Source organism: Manacus vitellinus, unplaced genomic scaffold (genome assembly GCF_001715985.3).
Source record: "Manacus vitellinus isolate BGI_N305 unplaced genomic scaffold, ASM171598v3 scaffold_21_pilon, whole genome shotgun sequence".
Lineage (NCBI taxonomy): Eukaryota > Metazoa > Chordata > Aves > Passeriformes > Pipridae > Manacus > Manacus vitellinus.
Window position 1 is genome coordinate 11,265,640 of NW_021939546.1, and position 20,288 is coordinate 11,285,927.

Here is a 20,288-nt window from a genome sequence, read left to right on the forward strand (position 1 = left end):
CCCCAGGACGGGAATGACTAAGTGGAACTGGAGGCCGAGCTGGGCTTGCTGGGTGGGGTGGTGGCACAGGAAGAAACAGAGTGGGGACCCAGAGGTATGGAGGAGCCAGGCTGGTAACCAAGCCCACAGCATCACCAAACAGGCAGCAGGGCCATGTCCAAGTGAACCTTTTTGTTGACAAGATCTAAGGCTGCAGTCCAGAGGTCTAACCAGTGTCACTTGGACCTGCAAGCCATCACTGCCGGGCAAGGATGTTGGTTGCTGGAAACTGGTTGCACTTCATTGAAAAAACACTTGCAGAATTAAACTGCTCAGAGTGTAACTCATTTGGGGAAAATATTTAGCCTTTCAGACAGGTTTACTCATCAAAATTAATCTACTGAGCTCAGTACAGCTGAGAAACTAGACTGATGCAGAAGTACTGGATGTGAGTAAATCCCACATACAAAAATCTACACAAGCCCTACATTTAGAATGCAAATTTAACAGAAGTAATTCTGTCCCTTCCAATGTTTCAGTTTTGATTAAGTTGTAGGTCCATCCTCCTGTTATTTATTAATTTGTTTCCCTAAGGTTGCATTTGGACATTGACCAAAGCAGAGAGTTATCCTACAGAGTCGCTGCTCACTTACACCCTGACTGGTTGGACATCAAGCTGAGTTACTGGCAAAAGAGACTATGCTGATGATGTGGTGAGGGCATTGAAACTAAAACATCCTTCCACCACAGTGTGGTGATTCACAAACGGGGAAAGGATGGAAATTCCATATCAAAGCTCTTTTCCGCCCTCTCTTTCTTCTACATTAATATGGACTCTGAGTGCCTTTAGAAAGTAACAGAGTTCACTACCTTTAAAAGAAAAGTTTTCAGATCTTGTCCTCCTTCCAATAGTGTCTTTGCTTCAGCTGCTGCTGACTTCAGTTTATATATTTAAGACTTTATTTGGGGGTTTTTTGACCTATTTAAGGTGGGTGTGGTGTTTATGGTGGGTGTGTGGTTGTATATATGTAGAGAGAGTATATGTTTTTCGAGTGTTTTCAAGGCAGAAATTAATTCCATGATCTTTGTTTGTTGTCTTAATGGCCTTGTGCAAGAGAAGACTTGCATCTAAGACCACAAACTAGCTATCTGTCCTGTTCTGTCAGGTAACCCACTAAAACCCTAAACAACTGCTGTCCAGGCTCTGTCTGAACCATTTGCCTGCCCCAGCCCTGCAGAAGTCTGGAACTTGGTGCAGAAGCAATAGTGTAGTAGGGTCAGCCCAGGGAATGTGTGACAGCTGCCATGAACCAGGAGAGTCCTTCTCTGGTTTTGGGGTCTTGGGGCTGAGGGAATGGGGATGACATGCACACTGCAGTGTTTTCTGTTTAGAAATTTCATATTGTTTTTAAATGCCTTGATTCAGTCAAAACACAGTGAAAATAAAATAAAAAAAAAATTACTTTTGCATGTGCAAGTTCATAATGGGAACTCTGCATAAAGAGAGGAGTCAGAGGGCTGAAGTCAGGCTGCTGGAAATCAACTTCGGCAGGAGCTTTGGGCATGTAGGGCTGAAGGCTGGAGTCCCAGTCTCCCTGCAGCTTTCCCAGAACCAAGAAAACCAGTCTTAGTCCCCAGGACTGCACATCAGAAGCATGACTGCTCTGCCCTGGGCCGTGTCTGTGCGTCACCGTCAGGGATAAACCATAGGACGGGTGGTGGCTCGGGGTTTCTCCAAGCACCTTGGTCAGATTCAAACTGTTTTATTAAGCTGGGTAATTGGCAGTTTGAAAGGGAGGGGGGAAAAGCGAGGTCCTTAGGTCTCCCTGGTCAGTGCCAAGCCGCAGACTGTTAACTACTCCTGCCTTTCAGAAGCAATAACTGCGGGTTTGGGGAACATATGGAACTAACTAGCCGAAAGGCTTTTATGAGCAGCTTTAACAGGGGGCACGGTTTGTGAGTAGAAATTCCAGTGGATGAGTTAATAGTTTCACTTTCCTTAGCTGTCCCTTTATAGGAAAAACAACAACAAAGTCGGGCACGTTCCTCTCACAGCCCCGGCTGTACAATGTGCCGATGCATCCAGGATTTCATTTGGACACTGGGAGAGTCCTTTAGTAGTTCCCCCAGGACCTGTTTTTCCAAAGCTATTTCCTGATGCTGACCTCATTAGGTGAGTTTCACAGCTCACTAATTCCTAGCAACAGCACAAGAGATTCAAGGAAAGGGGAAACCCGTCTTCTGGAAACCAATGGAACTGAACAGATTTGGGCCAGCACTTTTATTGCATTTCATTAATCTGGAAAATCAGGGACTTGCATTTTTGGTTGTTTTTTCCCTTTTTTTTTTTCCCAAGTCACTATTTTGACCTGAAACTGTATATTTGATTTTCTATTTGATTACGGATTAGGATAACTACAAAAGCAGAACCCCCGCAGAACTGTATATCTCAATATTTATGTTGCCATTTGTTTTGAAGAGTAGGAGAGGGGGCATTTCTTTTCCAGAATTGCAATTTGGGCAGTGACAGGATATAGTCACTCAAACACTTCCAGTAATGCTTATTTAGTATTTGCATTGTGGTGGCATGTGTCCAAAAGAGAGAGTAAAGGAAAACAATACATTGCCTGCTCAAGAGTTGACATCATAGCATGAAACTTAAGTACTCGTTTTTGTGGTATTGTTATTAATCATGGGTCTGCGCAGGGGTCATCCTGTAACTCCAGCTACTGGAGTCCTGTGGATGCTAAGTTTGGCCTGAGAGTTTTCCTAGGGTTGCCTTTCATCCTCAAGTCTCTTATATAGCAGACACACCAGAAGAACATAGGTCCAATTTGTCTTAAGCTTAACAAAAAACTTATTTCTTCTGTTTTAATTCCTGAATTTCTTGTCTGTTTTATTAGCAATATATTTCATAGGAAGGTTTGGGATTGCTTAAGAACTTTATCTGCTAGTAACGTTTCCTTATCTTAATTTAATGTGGCCTATTAGGTGCTCCCACAAAGCTGTTTTCCCCTTGTGCCACTGCTTGGGACCTTAGTCAGACAAAAGAGGTGGACTTGGCAACCTTTCCTCTTGGTTCCACAGGTAGACAGGTCCACCTGCCCGCAGCTGATATAAAAAGGAATGATGCTGTATTTGATGAGTGTGGAGAGGGAGAATACTGTTTGACTGTCAAGGTAATCAGTACAGCTGTTAGCTAAGGTCTCAACAGTCCAGCCCCTCGTGCTCGTCATGGCCACAGACTGTGCAAAATAACTCCTGAAGCGTCTGGGCCAGTGGTTCCTGGTGCTGTGTAGGACTGGTGGGACCCACTCTCACTGTCAGTGAAGCAGGACCCTTAGGTCTGCCCTAAGGGCTGAGCTGGTGTCTGCAAACACCCAAATAAAATCTGTGTTTTGGGTGAATGGCACCACTCAGATAAAAAGGTTGATCAGCCAAAGACAGTAGGGGCCAGAGGCAGACGTGCAAAAACGTCTTCAAAGCACACCAGGGTGAGGACCATAAATTGTGTGAATAAAAATGCACTTTCCCGGAGCCAAAGTCATAACTTCCCATCGCTTCCCAGAACAAATCCTGTCTGCTCTGTTTATTAGGTGGGACTGTGTATAGGCAGTCACTCTTAAGTGTGTTTATTTTGAAGTCATCACTTGTTCAGTAATCTCAGGCACCTCTGGGAGATTTAACTCAGATAGGGGTTTAGGCTGGAGGTCGTGGGGTCATTGATATTAAGATAGAGAGAAGGAAAGGAAACAGCGTTGTTTTTGTGACATTATCTGAACAGTAAGGAAAAATAAATTCAGGTTTTAAGATGGCTTTAACCTGACTCTGAAGGAAGTGATCTACAAATCCAGCCAACAAGCAGTGACTGTGACGAGACCCCGTTTCTCTTTAAATTTGTTTTGAGCTGTCCAACCTAAACCCGTGGCGGTTATGGCTTGATTAAGCAAGACTTTTGTATAAATCTGTTAAGTGTTACAGTTTTCCTTTAGCATATTCAAGTGTTTGAATTTCTGATTTTAACTTTCCTCCTGAAATAAAGCCTCTTGAGCTGTTTTTGGGGCAGTGGGTTGAACCCAGTGGTGGGCTCTCCCCCAGTGGCAGCAGCGTGCGGGATCACAGAATCACAGAATGTGCTGAGCTGGAAGGGACCCACAAGAATCATCGAGTCCCACTCCTGGCCCTGCACAGGACTGTCCCCAGGCTGGTGTCCAGGATCACATCTAGGTCCCAAAGCTGCTCTGAGGCAGAGAGCAGGGGCATGAACATCCTGGCACTAATGAAATGTTGGGACCAGGCCATGGGGATCCATCTGCTGTTGTGAACTCCAAAGAACTCACTCTCTCTCATGTGGAGTCTTTGGTGTTTTATAAGGAGTGAACTCGTACTGTGGGCTTTTCTGCAGTCTGGCACTGATTTTTAAGGAACACACAGACAATTTTCTTTCAGAAAACCCTGTGGAAATGTGACCGAAATCAACTAACAGGTTCCAAATTTATTAGGAGGAGACAGGCAGATCCAGAACATTAATGCACACGACTGGTTTCCCCAGGAAGCCAAAATAACAGATAAAAAAATAAAAAAGGGAAAAAAAGGCATTGGGAGTAAAGTAAGGATTTGTTTATTGCCATCTCGATATTTTATCATAAAACACACTGTCTTGCCCTCAGGGTTTGCTGGTGGTTTGTATATGTGTGTGTGCCTGTGTGTATACATATTTTCATATATAAAAATCCAGCAACATCCATTGTTTAAAAAATCAAAAATGAGAAGGATTTTGCTAAAAGCATTTTGGGAAAACCTCTGCTCTCATTTTTCCTGTCAATGTTTTTCTAAGCTTTTATTTTTATTAGTCAAAATGTTTAGAATCCCCAGGAAATCCTGGGATGAACCATTTCCTCTTCGAGCTGTAGCCCTTAGGGGAAAAAGAAGAAAGCTCAGATCCTTTCAAAGGTTAGAAATTTTTCAAACTGTATTTTTTGCATATTTTTTAAATTAGGGAAAAACCAAGTTAGGAAGATGCTTAACTTCAGGCTGTGGTCCTGGTTTATCTCTTTGTAGAAAAGCCTAAAGAGACCCTTAGATCTGGGCAAGGAAATCTTTTAGGCTTGGATCTTAATGGGGAACCGATTGCTGAATTGACATATAACAGGTTCAGTTGAAAGACCATCTTTTTTTTTTTTTTAAAGTAAATTAAAAAATAACATTTGCTTTTCCTCGACCAGTTTTTGTATATTAGTTAGCATTTAACAGCTTTTTATTGAAGCTGTACCCTGAAGATACTTTATTATTCCTAATATTACTAACATTATTATTAATAATAACGTTAATTATTTGTTATATATGTGAGGCATATGCAGTCCAATTGACTGTTTACTTCACCTTCAGATAAAATTCAGTGGGAGTCATAGTTTTAAACTAATAAGAACTTCCATCCTGCAAATAAAAATATGCATTGTTAATTTTCAACTCCTCTGGGGTTTAGTTCTTGAAGTGGGAAAGTTGCTAAACTTTAAGAAGGTAAGTAAGGATATGTGTCACAGACTGCAGCCTTGCTGGGCCAGCAGGAGCTCACCATGGCTTACTTTACCCAGATTTGGAGATGATGATTATTCTTTGGGGAGGACACTGCTGTTACAAAACATAAAAGCTAAAAAAATGGTAAAATGTGAGACTGAGGGACGCAGGAGTCTTTTCATGAAAAATGACACATCGATATAATTTGCCAGAAATCTGAATTTACTGTCACCACATGTAATTTTATTTTAGGAAAAGTGTGTTTATTTATATAATTTGTGACAAACTGTCTTAATTGCTGTTCTTCTGATTTATTCATCTACTTTTTATCAAGTTTTCTTGGGAGCTTCTTGGAAAGCTGAACATGAAAACCCAGACTTGGTGGTTCAGTGAATGGTATAAATTATTCCTACAGTCTGTCACAAAACTAAAAAGATTTGTTGTGGTACTTCATGTGAAATTTAGTAGGGAGGTTTTTATTTGTTTGTTTTTGGGGAGGTGAGTGTGATGTTGTTGGCTTTTTTTAATATTTTTGAGGGGGTTTTTTTGGTTGATGCAAGGGGGGAACAAAAGCTAATCTTTAAGGATATTTATTTCTTTGGTTACCCAAATCTACACAGTAAAGAGTGCTTCTGGTTTTTTGTTTTTTTGAATTTGGTATGGGGACATGGGACTAGTCTGCTGGGGCAGTGTTATAAATCTGTATCTCTGCTCACTTTGCAGATGGGTGGGTGAAGGGGGAAAGACTAAAGGAGGGAGGCTAATAATGAATTTCCTGAAGTTTCTGCTACTCCAGGAACGCACAAAGTCCCAATACAACACCTGTAACTTCAGAAGTTCAGAAGATTTTGATTTTTATCAAAAACCTTTTAGCTGAGTTTGGGCTTTGGATTTAAGTTAGGGGGCAGGAAGCAGTCAGAGGCAATAGAAGTTTCCTCATTTAGGGGCTTTTTCATTCCGATTGCTGTCATGTAGCCAATTAACCAGCCCAGAAAGCCCCAAAATTCCCAGCAATATATATGTATTGTGAAGTTATACTCTATATGGAATATCAAGGAGTCTATAATATGGTCTTTTGCTATTAGGGAGCCTTGCATCTGAATGCTTTTCCTTTTGGGAATCCCTGAAGACCAGCCCTTGTTACTGTGGGCCAGAATGGATCAAGTGAATAGACCTCAGGTGCAGGAGAGTTTTTCAAAGTTTGGTCCTTTAGGCTTTCCTGTTTTGATTCCTGCTATCTTTAACTTACTTTCTCCCTTTCTGTCTGCGTTTCTGCAGGTGCTGTTTGCTCTGAACCAAACTCTGCTCCAGCATGAAAGCCTTCGAGCAGGTAGTTTGCAGGCCCCATACACCACTGAAGATCTCATCAAGCACTACAACTGTGGAGACCTGAATGCTGTGATATTCAACCATGACACTTCTCAGGTGAGCAGAATTGTTCCAGACGGGCCAGATGATTGAAAACAAATCAGTTGCTTTTTTAGCAATATCCCAGCCAGCACTTTATACTCTGTCTCCTCTTCCCCCTCTTCCTTTTTGATGCCCTGTGTTTTCTTGCCACATGTGCCTCATTTGCTTGGTGAGAGTGGAATTTCCATGGTTTTTCTTGGGCTCTGGGCAATCACGGAATGGTTCAGGTTCAAAAAGACCCCCAAGATCATCGAGACCAACCATTAACCCAGCACTGCCCATCCCACCACTGAACCATGTGCCCAAGTGCAACATCTACATGTCTTTTAAATACCTCCAGGGAGGGTGACTCCAACACAGCCCTGGGCAGCCTGTTCCAGTGCTTGACAACCCTTTTGGTGAACAGATTTTTCCTGCTATCCAGTCTAAACCTCCCCTGGCACAGGTTGAGGCTGTTTCCTCTTGTCCCATTGCTTATTACTTGGAACAAGGAATGTACTGCCTGGAAGACTTCCCTAGGAATGTGCCTACAAAAAAGGTAATTATAGATGTTTGGGGGCTGTTGAATGTAGACCCCTCATTAAGCGGGGGAGGGGGGAATCTTTGTAATATTTGAGCTTATATATGAAGAGGAAGTGGACCTTACATTAATACTCTATAAAGTAAATAACTTCTCAAACATGTCATAATTCAATAATTTTGTATGTGGCTCAGGCAGCCCTTCAGTCTCCGCTTATCTTGGTTATCCAAAGCTTTTAAAAACTCTCAATGGAGCAGAAATCTGCTTTCCAAACCAGTTTGATACTTCATGGCAAACTCTGAGATTCTCATTTAATACATAGATTCTTCTTTCTCCTTTCCAATTAGTCCTGTGGTTGTAACTATTCCTGCAGTGTTGAGGCACAGCACAAATGATAAACACGGAATAAACAAGCAAGATGTGCTGTTATATTTGCCATGGTTGCGATGAAAGGAGTACTTGTAGGCAAACCCATGAAGACTGTCCTGGTGTGGGAATGTCCTGTGTTGCCTTTTAATCTCTACCAGTGTAATTTCTCCAGTGAGAAAGCCTTTGTCCCTGAGATTAGTTGTGGCCATTCACACCCGTTGCATGGACTCAGAGACATCTGTGGTTTATTTTCACATTGTCCTATATCAGACCCGTGGGTTCAACTTGAGAGGAACAGCTTGCTTATCCCTCCAAATTATTGGATCAAATGTGGGTTTCAAAACAGTGTTAAAGACAGAAGAAGGAAGCCAACAACCAGTCAGAGTTCAAGCAATGGTGTTAGTCATGGTCCCAGAGTGCACGCAGTTGATAGAGATTATAACACTTACGGGCCATGGAAAATTAAAATCCCTCTATGTATAGTGGTCCCTGCAGAACTCTAAATGTTGTGCAGTTCTGTTGGGTACAGGGTTTTTGTGCTTGGTAGTGTTTTCATAAACCAGCTTTATACCATTTATTTTAACTGCGAGCAGAACAAAATAGAAAATTAAAACCTAAAATAAACTCCCTATTCAGGCCAAGTTTTGCCAGTTGGGGTGATTCCAAAGTTTGTTCTGTGTGGTTTGTTGCAAGGATGAAAGATTCTGTCTGCCATGGAGAGTTTTTACCATTTGGTTACCAAATTAGATTAGCCTGGCTTAAATATTACACATGAAGCATCCCCCCTGGGATCTCTCTCTGGAGACATTAAATGTAGGCAGAGGAATTTATCATGTGCTGAGTCTATTGCAGGTCTCATGAGGTGACAATGAACGATTGGCCTACAAATGCAGAAAAACTATAAATATCCCAAGTGAGATGTATCGCCACTTAAAGTTCAGGGCAGGTACCCCTGCCAATCTTGTGAGACAAGAGTGCCACAGTATTTTTAGAAGATGTGTCCATTCTTTCATGATATCAAGGTGCTGCCCCAATTTTTTAGAGGTCTGAGAAGACCTTTGTTTTAATTAAGAACAGTGAAAGGGAAACACCTCTACTTTCCTGTGGTTATATTACATTCCTCATTCCTTTCCCTTTCTCTTTTTTTTAATTTTTTTTTTTTGCCCAGGCACCATTTTTCCCAATGTATAAATCCTTATTTAAACTTAGTAAAACTTTAAGGGGCTGAGCTTACTAAGTTAGACTATGACCCCAAAGTGGAGTAGGAAACATCTCTCTCTCTTCTACAGCCTTCCTCAAACACTTGATTCTCTTGTGACTTTTGTAATCCACATGCTTATGTTGGAGTTTCTGGGCAAAGAGTCAAAATGATACCGAAGAGAAAGTATTCTAAGCTAAAGATAGGATAGGAGTATTTTCTGCTCTTTCTCCAGACTTTTTTCCCCTCAAAGAAGTCAGTTTCTTTCTCTGCTTTTGAAAAAGGTTCCCTAGAAGCAAAAATGTATTGGATTAGATCAGTAGCTGTAACTTCTGTATTCTGACTGATGCTCTCACAAGGGAATTAAGGTCAGTATGTCCAGAAACATTAAAATACAAAAAATCTGTTAGTGCAAAATTAGAAAATTATCTGTCTCCACGTGATATTTTTTTCTTACCTGAGATGAAAAATTGCTTAATGACCTGAAGCCTTGGTGAAGAAAAAGTAGGGCACAGAACAATTTATTGTGTTTTTTGCTCCCTAGATCTGATGTAAAAGTCTTTATTCAAACATAAACATTTGTGTTTTGGTTTTAAGGATACCTTGCACCAGTTATTTCCTGTGGTTGGTTTTGAGCTGTTCAGTTTTTAAGGACAGCACTGAATTAACTGCTTCTGTGTTCTTTTGTATTCCTTTATTAAGAGGAAACTTGAAGATCCAAGGCAGAGATTTTTCTCCTTCAGCCTTTCCCAAAAATTGTATCTGTGGTTTCTGGTTATTGTTTCTTATCTTCTGTCCTCAGCCATTCTCCTGACCTGAGGAGAGGCTCCTGTCCCAGGAGAAGATGGTTTCTCCTCTCTCATCGCCGACCTGGCATGTCAGAGATCTGCAGCTCCACTGCTAACTCTATACACAGTTTTTTTCAAGCCAGTTTCTACTGGCTCAACTATCCAGGTTTCATACTTGTTATTTGCCTCTCCCATTTAGGATTAACAGCACAATCCAAGAGTCATACCTGACACTTTCAAAGCGTCTCTCATCTAGGGGAGCCTTACGGTTTGTGTTAGACTGTAGTGAGAGCCCACTGAAGTAATGGAGAATATTTTCATGCCTTCAGCAGGCTTTGTATCCATTCCAATGGGCCCAGACATCTTTGGATATCAAAATTAATAAATCAAGTTAGGCCAGTGATTAACCCAGTTTACAGGCCTTATGCTCTCCTCAGCATAACAATCTTCTCATCGCCAGGGGACATAAGGTCTTGGCTTCATCCCACACAGCAGAGCAAGCTATGCAGTGGAATTACTTAGTGTTCACCACAGCCTGCAGACAGATCTCAACCCCCTTCAGATGCTCAGGCATTGCTGTGCCTCCTTCTTCAAGCTGTGTCCATCAGAAACAACTAAGCTTTTTCTATACCTTACTAGAATGATTGTCACCCATATCTCAAGTTCCCTCTGCAGTTCAAAATGCCATGGATTCATGTGGGCATACAGCCTTTAGGTAGCGGGTGTTGCCTTCTGAAAAGCATATGATGATCTTGATAACATGACATTAGAAATCTATACACTAACCCCATGCCAATAACAGCCTTAAACTAAAGAAGAAAATGTTCAGTGCCTCACTTTGCAAGGTACTTGCTGTTTATAAATCTCCAGGTTGTGTTATGCAGCCCTTTAAAACTGTTATCATCCTGCATTTAAACATGTCCTGTAAGATTTAAGGTTCCTGATAATTCTAATTACATCATTAACTTGCCCTGTTGTCATTTTGGATAAAATACGACTGGATTTCTGGCTCGCTTCTCAAATCAATGAAAACTATCTGTGGAATGCTCCAGCTTCAGTAACTGCAGAAACACACAGCTGAGACCATTAGGTAGAGTGTTGAATGACAAGCAGACCTAATTTGTCCAAGGAATGGAGTTTTATCTGGCGAAAAGGAAGATAAATCCATAAACTGAAGGCACAGCTATTGTAACACAGCGCTTTGGAAGCATCTTATCATTTTCAGCTGTAACAAAGTGCAGGCGAACTGGCACAGCCTCTCGTTCTTCCAGGGAAAATGATTATGAGCTTTCCAGTGAAGCAAGTGTGAGCCTGTCCCAGGCATCAAGGGAGCCAGTCCCAGGAGTTTGCCATTCTAGGTCCAGGGGAAGGGTCAGTCACGCTCCCAGGAGTGTTTGTTCCAAGGACACTGCTGGCAGTGCTGACGCTGACTGGGTGTTTGGTGACACTGTGCTCAGTGCTGCTTGTGCCCCGACAGTGAGCAGAGCCTGTCTCCCACCTTCTCCTCTCTGGGCTGTAGCACAGGATGCTGCTGCAGAGGTGTTGCTTTCCCATAGTTCAGAACAGCTCCTGGTCTGCTGTGGTGGGATCGTACTTTCTTTCCGCTTGCACCTGAGTTTCAGCTTCGTGTCTTGGTATATGCTGGGAGCGTTTGGAAGTGAAAAAACAGAAGTGCAGCCAAAATTTTCAGAGTCTAATTTTCGTATTATGTCAGAACAAGATTCCAGATTGGAGCAATATTATATTTTGGCTTATGTGTTTCAGAAAATTGGTTACAGATCCAGACTGAGAGTTAAGTCTACTTGTTGATGTCAGTGCTGGGGAAAACACTGCAGAGATTATTTTTTTATTAATAATCTGGAACATGCCCAGATAATTTTCATGCTATGGGTTTTGAAAATAGGTTCTTCCTTGAAAATTTTCATTACATGTTTGCATGTGGAGTTGTCTTACCTTGGAAGTTTTTTCCTTCCTCTTTCCAGTTTCCATGAAAAAAGCAATGGGAGAGGAGAGAGAGTCAGAGAGAAATTGGAACAAGACATTTAAAGGCAAAGATTTTTCTTTTAGACTGCTGCATTATTAGAAAAGGAACATATTTACCTAGAGAAAAGAGATGATTTACATTAAAAACGGTTAAGGATTGTTGACTACCTGTATTTATTAGTAAGGGAATAAACTATAAATGAGTATGAAAGAGTGATTGGTAAAACCATTTGGAGTTCAAGGTAGTAGCGTGCTGCTTTCTGTGCAATGCTGTATGTTTGCTGTAAGGCATTTACTTTCCTTTCTTTTTAAAGAGCTGGTTTATGAAGTGTTTCTTGGAAAGACTTGTTCAAGAGAAATGAAAAAGACTTGTTAGTTTTTTAAACAGTATTTTGTGAGTTGAATGTACAAAACGCTTTTTGTTTCTTAGTGTTTTATGTAAAAGATGAAGTTACTCCTCATTATGACAGGGAGGGGGAAAACGTGAGACAAGGGGGCACTTTGGTTGTCCTGGCTGATTTGGCAGGATTAGCACTAGAGATTATCGAAAAGACTGTGTTCTTGGGTACTCCTGGACACAACATTTCTTGGTCTGCACTGTTTTTGTGCATTACTGAGTAGGGAATGCCATAGATCAGGTATCTCCAGTGTAAACTGGTTGTGCTCTCTGGTGGTGACTTCAGACGTGGATCTTCACTCCTCTGGGAGAGCTGATTGCTGATAAACCCAAAGTCAAGGCTTATAGAGTTCCACCAGTTTAGATGCAAACAAAATTAGTTTAAAGGACAACTTGTCTCGACTTCACTGACTTAATCTGAATTATTCCTTAGTTTTCTCCTTACTGGCTCTTGTTTCGTTTCTAAATGCTTTCTTGAAGCTGTTCTCCATCTTTATGTTCAACACTAGACCTCTCAAACAACCCTACATTAAAAAAAGTTAAAATTATTTTTAAAGTCATCATCCAATTTGTTTTTCACATGTCAGCATAACTAGAAAGCTTCAGCTGGTTGGACTGGGAGTAGTCTGGAGTTTCTCTAGGACCAAACAGGAGGACATGGCAATCTTTACACCACAAACCTTGTGGTGTCAGCTCCTGAGGTCTCGTGTCCAGACCAGCTGCTGTTGTGTTAGTAACCAGATTTTTGCTCCTTGCAAAGTTACATGATATTTTGCAAATCGTGTATTTTGGGTCAGACTTGCCTTGAGTTAAAAGACTATTGCAAGCTTCACATATACATTCAGGCTTTTCCTAGAATCTTACTAAACAGGGATGGGAAGAAACTCACTGAAGAGCCCCGAACAAAATATATCCAAGACAACCAAACCTGAGTTTGTGCCCGCTACTGGCCAGCTGTTCTCCCACTGTGTAACAGAAGACAAAATGAAAAATACCTTTGCAAAAAGAATTGCAATTTTTTAATAAACCAGCCCCAAACCCAAACCTTCTGGCCCTGGTTTGTTTTTTTTTTTTTCTTCACTTTATTGCCCTGCTTTGCCCTTTGATCAGTATCTTGACTTGGGTGTCATGGCAATATAATAGGTGATGGTTTTAGTGTCAGAACAGAAAAAAAGTATTCTTTGTCAAAGGAAACAAAGCATTTGGAAGGGAAATAGAAAATCTTGAACTTTTCCATATGTTTGCAAGCTCATGAAAGCTGGCCTCAAAACAATCCCAGCGATGAAGGGGCTTTAAATGCAGCAGGAGTATCATTAGGTAGTTAAGATTTACCCTCCCCTTCCGAAACCCAAACCTTTATTTGCATACACTACAGGCTTGTCATCGTTACTGGATTAATGAACAGGTCCCTGTAATCTGGTCCTAAATATACACTGCATAGTTGGTGAGGCTTGCAGAAAGGGGGCCGGGATCATTGTTCTGACTGTGTTTTGTTAAGGCTTCTTTAATCAAAACATTCATTCAGATAGAGAGGCCGGCTGCATATTTTGGCATCGCGACCAAGGGGAGCAGGGACAGGGTTGGGATGGAGAGGGAGGCCTTGTAGGAGGGGTTGATGTTGCTTGCTTGCTTCTTTTTTTCTTTTTCTTTCCTGAGTGCTTGGAAAACAACTGTTTGACTGGTGTGGAAAAACAAATAGAAAACATACATGGAGGTCATGACTTCCCAGGGATTTGTTGAAAGTCTTCTCTAACAGGGATAGAAGTCTCACCCCCCCAGGCTGTGTGTGAGATGCACAGCCCATCCCTATGGCCTTTCTGCCTTTTTAAATTTCTTTTTAAAAGATGTTTTTCTTTAGCCCAAATGGACAGAGAAGGTAGAACTAGGCAGGACACACAGCTCTTGTTTGGCCTTGTACCACCAGGCAGTGCAGGATGGGTTTGGTGATCCCAGGGAGGGTCTCCACACAGCTGTGGTGGGAGCTGAAGCTGCAGGTACAGGAGTGTCCAAGGGCTGCAGCCCACCCTACCTGCAGGCAATATTACACTCAGTCCAGCAATGACTCCTACAGCTTTTGTGTCACCTGCAGAGCTGGTTTTTAGAAGTATCATGCACTATCCATAGGGACTTCACTGGCATTCAGCCTGCCTACCCCCTCCATGTCTTCTCGCATTTGTAATTCTTCTCTGTTTACAAGTTTAGATGCTCCAGTGGCTCATAGACCTGAGCTAGCCAATTTGAAACTCAGTTTCAAAGACCTCTGTTTTCACACTCAGGCTGTTATGCTGTGCTGAGGGGTACTCCGCTGGCTTTAAATGAGAGAGGCCAATTGCAGAAAGCTCACTGACATGAACTGCAATGTATCTGCAGTGTACAGGGACCCTGAGCAGGGATGTAGGTGGGCAGGGATTAGCTCACAGCCAGAAATGGCTGCCCAGAGCTGGTACCAAGAAATGTGCTTGCTCTTACTCTGGCTTTCCTTGTGCTCTTGAACTCCTTTCTTCCCTTACTTCCCTTCAAGCAAAAAGTATTTTTGCCTTTTTTCCCCTCCAGCCCAGGGAAAGGAGTGATGGAACTGACTTTACTCTGAAGATGAAAGATTCCTTTTACAGTCAACTCAGGCTTCTAGTATATTACTTTAAATTTTGGTGCTTAAAAGAAAGCAATAATGGGTTAATCACATGCTCAAACTGGATACTGCTCCTTCCTGGTTTCCCTTTTCCATAACAAGCTGGAAGCTTATCTTCTTGGCAGCTGCCAACTTTGGGCTTTGGGCTGAATCAGTTTAACCAGACACCCCCTCCTTGGCCATTGCTGGTCTCCATCACAATGGGAATTCAAGAGTGCTGGAGGAAAACCAGTTGAGTTGGCAGCATTACTCATTTCTGCAGCAGCCTTGTGGAGATGCTTGTTCTCACAGCCCATTCACTTTGCACTATTTGAATCCTTCTATCAGAGGCTGCAGTAAATGGATATTGCTCTCCCAGATGCCAGAAGGATCCATAAATCAGAGGAAAACAGGTGTCTTCCAAGTCCAGAGCAGTATATTTTGCAGCACTTCACTAAAAGCCACAATGCCTTGTCAGGGCTGGTTAACAGGAGGGTATCCTCCCTTTATAAAGGAATGATAACTCGAGCTCAGATGTCAGCCTCTGACCCAAGAAGGGCTGGTGTGAATTTAGGGCTGGAGGAGCCAGCAGGTTTTGGGATGCTGCTTTGGCTCCTTGGCAGCCCCCATAAGCTGAGCTGTCAGCCCTTCAGATCCTTATCTTGCATAGTGCTGTCGACTGGATAAAAGTTCCTGACCCGAATGATGTGGGGAAAATCCTTCAAAGCGCAATCCATTACTTGTCTTCTGGCCTCTGCCCACGTAAAGCTCATAAACCAAAAGACTAATAAAGAGAACCCAATCTTTAGCATGTTTAAGAAAAAATTAATGTAGTTGTCGTGATCTGGGAACAACTCCCTGCTTACAACTGGAGATAAGGATTACTAGCATGGAAGTGGAGCCCTCCTGTCAGAGAAAGAGGGATGGGGTTTGGATTGAGGTGCTGGACTGGAATTCTGGAAGCTGATGGCCAGCTCTCTGGCTTGCCATAGGTGACCCTGGGTGTGGCTCCTCCTATTTTCTCTGTTTAGCCAGTGAAAGCTGAGGAGAGAAGGAAATAAAGAAATAAGGCATTTTTATTATTAATAGATTCTCCTGCAACTATTAGGGATGGTGCTGTACTTGCAGCATCTGGAGTTTGGATACTTCACAGGAGGTGAGGCTGGAAAACCTTGAATCATCTGCTGATTGGGAGACAGTGGGAGAGAAGAGTCTCAGAAGCCAACAGGCTTGACCAAGATATAGGAAGATAATAGCTGGAAAGGTTCTAGGGTCACTGTGTTTTCCGTGGCAGGAGTTGGCTTCCCACTTCCCTGACTCAGCTTCCTCTTCTCCATCTGCAGGTAGAATTATAGTTGAAGAGCACCTTGAAGGCAAGGAAGGGCACCCAGCCCTCTGTCCCAGTGTTGGTAGTATTGGTTTTTCATTGACATAATCTTACAGTTGGAATGCACATTCCAGAAATACTCTATCATCACTGGAACAGAACGAGGCTAAGGAAGGTTATCAGAGGATTGGGAACTGTGGTGTATAGGAGTAGGAACGATAACACTATTAGTCCACATCTGATAGTGATTTGATACTGGACTGAGTCTAGAGCAGTTCCACTGTAGCCAATAAATCCAAAGCAGGGGGAAAAAAAACTTAATCATAGTTGATGGTGCTTATATGTGTCCAAAAAAATTATTTGCAGATAGATATTCACAACTCTGGCATTGTGCCTCTGTCCAGAATATTTGTCTAAATATTAAAAAATAGTAAATTAGAAAATGTACTTAAATGTCATCCCATGTCCATGCATTTTCAGCTGAACTTTGGCAGTAAGCCCTAAATGTGAAAAAGACTCTACACCAATATATTTTGCTTTTCTCTTCCTTTTTTTTTTTTCCTTTTCTTTCTCTCTGTCTCCCTAGACAAAGCTGACAGCATACCATGGATCTTGAGTTATGGCTGATGCATTTTTCTAAACTAAAGTATGTTGTTAGCTCTTATGCTAATGATTGCAGCAGAATTCCAGCCTCTGTGGGAATTTATAGGAAGAGAGGTTACCACTGAGCATCGTCTTGGACTTTGGATCTTCCTTTGGGTCCTTCCACAGCTAGAGTCAGCCAGTGCCTTGTGAGTAACATCAAGGTAGAAAGTCTTGCTGTCCCCATTTTACAGATGGGCTTTTGAGAGACAGGAGGAATAAAGCCAAATGCTTCAAGGATACTTAGTGGAGGTTAAGTGCCAAGTTTTCTTTGAAGGTTTAAACCCAAATGACACGCCTGTGATCATGCAAGAGATTTGTATCGCCCATGGGAGCAGAATCATTTTTTCAGGGTAGTGTCATAACCACTCCACAATCCTTCCTCTTTCTTCTGCCTAAAGCTCCCACTGACTTCAAAGGTGAAGAATTATGGCCCACATCCCACAGTACTGTGAGCTCAGATGTGTGCGCAGAGCTCTACCCACACATATATTCCATCAGGGATACTGCTCAACTAAAATTATACAGGCAGTAGGGAGGGTAAAAAATGTCTTCAAGGCTGGGGCTTCTTTTTTTATTCTCATATTGCCTTTCTTTAACCTCAAAATTTTAACTAAGAAAGGCAGAGTATACCAAATGACTGAGTTTTGAGTCTACTGTATTGTCCACAGAAGTCTCGTAACCCAAAGAAAATAGGAATAGAAAAAAAGGAGTGCTAACTTATTCAGTAAAACAAAATATTCCATATTTTGAACACCTCAGTGAAATACATTATTGAGTTTCCATGAGAAATAAATAGATATATGAGCTGGTTGGATTCTCAGAAAGCTTGCAAAGACTGGACATAAAGAATCAATTTATCTCTTGTCAATTTATCTCTAGCCACTACAAAGTGAGCACACCCCAGGTGATGTGTTTTTCTGCTGATCCAACTATTACTCTCCTAGATGAACAGCAAAATTAGAAGTTAGGATTTTCACCTGGTCAGATCATCCACTCCACTGTACATTTAAATACTGGTAGCAGCGTTCAGCTATTGCTGGGAGGTCACACCCTCACCCAATGGCATAGCAAATGTCTCACCCATTCCCTCTCAGTTCAAAAACATCAAATACATATAATTAGAATGTTAAAATTAATTTTTTTTCACTGAATGGAAACAAAGTAAAAGTGGAAGAGGGTAGGTGCATCCTTTTGGTGCACATTTAAAACAAGAGATTCTCTTTTTCTTTTTTCCCCACAGAAAAAAAAAAACACACAAACAAACAAACCACTTAAATTCTGGCTCTAGTTAATAGTTTCCTAATTGCGTGTGACTGTTTCTTGACTTCCTGATCCCTATCTGGTGGTTAAGAATCCAAAGGGTTTATTAAATCAACAGAAGCAGCTGCCTCCTCGAAGCCAGGCATGGTGTATGTCACTGACTGTGGAAAGGAACTGCAATTCAGGGAGGAGCAGAGGTGATTGATGGGGCCAGTGTCATAGCTCAGAGTGTGGTTGCACTACTGTGTATGGGCATACTTACTGCAACCATTTATCTTCTGTCCTCTGCCACACACACGCAGAAACATACGTGCATGTTTTATTTTTGCCAGGCATTAGTAATACAGGAATGCTCAAGGTGCAGCGGGACCTGTAGCTGATGATGTGCTTCTCGAGGTGATGCCTTCCTTTGTCTTGTTCCTTGGACAAGCACCAGAAACACTGACAAAACACAGTCCTTGGTTTTAAGTTTATCTCTCTGCCATTGGCAAACTCTTTCCCACAGAAGAGAAGGAAAGAAAGGGAGGGAAGAAAGGGCAAGTAAATGGGTCTGTTTTGTGTACTGTATTTTAGGTTAGATAAAGGGGAGGAAAAAACTGTAGTTTGAATGTGGATGTAGGATTGCAAGTGATGGAGTTGCACAAGGTGATGAAAGGTACTTCCTTTCTTGGCAAAGCTCTTCTTGGTCAAGGTCTAAATGCAACTTCTGTTCTTGGACCTCCAGCATCAGAGCTGTCCCCTGGCAGGAGTGGGATGCACAAAGCTGCTTGGTCCCCCAGCATTGCTACTCCTGCTTTGTGTAGGAGAAGGTTGTCCTCACAGTACTTTGTTTTCCCCAAAGCATCTCAGGTCATTCCAGATCAGGTCCCATCAGTTCCCAGCCTTCACTTCCCTTCAGCCGAAACCAGGGAAGAAGAGACTTCTCTTATGTGGGTGTTGAGCTTTCAGATGCTTCCAAAAAATGTCGCCTTCCATTTCCGTGTCTAAAGGCTTCCCTGACTCCTCCCTGAGCTGCATCAACCTGTTAAGCACAGAGCCTCAGTACAGAGAAGATGCAAAGGTTTGTGATACCTGCGTGGACCACCTGATTTACAGCTTTGTGTTACAGAGGTTATTGCAAGTGTAAAATGGCTACTCGTTCCTCAGACTATTCCTACAATATAAATTTCTCCCTGCTTTTCACCGGGAATGGAAGCCACTACATCCTGTGCTGCTGTAGCCAGCAGCATTTTACCTCTTCGACACTGTCAGGCTACTTCTGCATCCCTTTGAGACAAGTGCATGTTCTTGCCAGACGTGGAGGCAGCTTCCTTCCAGGAAACTGGTGTGTCGGATAGGTCTGGCTTAATGGGACTTATTATTTGTTGAGTGCTGCCAAAGGGCTAAACTGAGAACAAGGTACAAAGTACTTGCATGCTTTGAGGAGTTCACAAGATGCACTGGTGATTCCAAGCCATGCTGGAAAGCCCAAAGGAATGATTCAGGGTAATGCAATTGAACCCTTAAGGAAGGACATGCTGTGAGGATCACTCTGATTTGGCAAAGCAGGTTGAGAAGTCATTTAGAAAAGGAAAGGTCCAGCTGGTCTATAAGACCCAATAGACTGGGGCAGGGTCTCTGTCAGCATCAGTGTTAGCTCCATCCACTTGGGAGCCCCTGGCTCAGGGGATGTGGTCCCCATTTCTGCCTCACTCAACTGGGAATCCAGAGTGACGTGTAGACTCAACCTGCATAATGCATGGTGAGAAATCTCTGCTGCTTGGTCCCACACATTAAGAGTGATGCAAATGGGGCTGCAACAAAAAAGCTTTAAGGAGAGTCACTAGGAAGTTGGAAGTCTCCCTAAGACTTGCTGAAAACTTTTGGAGAGGCAGTATGAGTGAAGAGGGTGGGAAAAGACAAAAATTGTTGTGATAAAACCGTGTGGCCAAGTGGGAGGGTAAGATGTGGTCTGCAAAACATAGTTTGAAGGCAAGTTTTAGAAAATGAGTACGGGAATGTGGTATAGTAGAAAACCAGAGGAAGAATAACCCGAGTAACAGAGTCACTGCCTCAAGTATTTCAGCACAGCGAGTGAGGGATGTTCCCCTCATGGGCTGTGCCTGCAATGTCATTACCACCAGCTCAGATTAACACTGGAAATCCTGGCAGCTTTACATGTACCTGGGGACTCAGAAAGCTGGATCTAGGTTTTGCAGATTAAGCTGCTTTCCAGTGGTGAGGCACAGAAAACCTCCAGAATGTGCCTGGGTCCTGTTAGCAGTCATCAGACACTGCCCACTTACAG

The 20,288-nt window shown here is 42.3% G+C and overlaps 1 protein-coding gene across 1 annotated transcript in view; it reads left to right on the forward strand.

Annotated features, from left to right (window-relative positions):
* TRABD2B (TraB domain containing 2B) overlaps nucleotides 1-20,288 on the forward strand; it is a gene marked incomplete at its 5' end in the record, with an annotated part of 271,278 nt that overhangs the window by 140,802 nt on the left and 110,188 nt on the right. Inside the window, one exon of the mRNA XM_029959755.1 lies at nucleotides 6,775-6,921. Within this exon, the coding sequence (XP_029815615.1) occupies nucleotides 6,775-6,921 (147 nt within the window). The remainder of the gene's footprint in view (nucleotides 1-6,774; nucleotides 6,922-20,288) is intronic.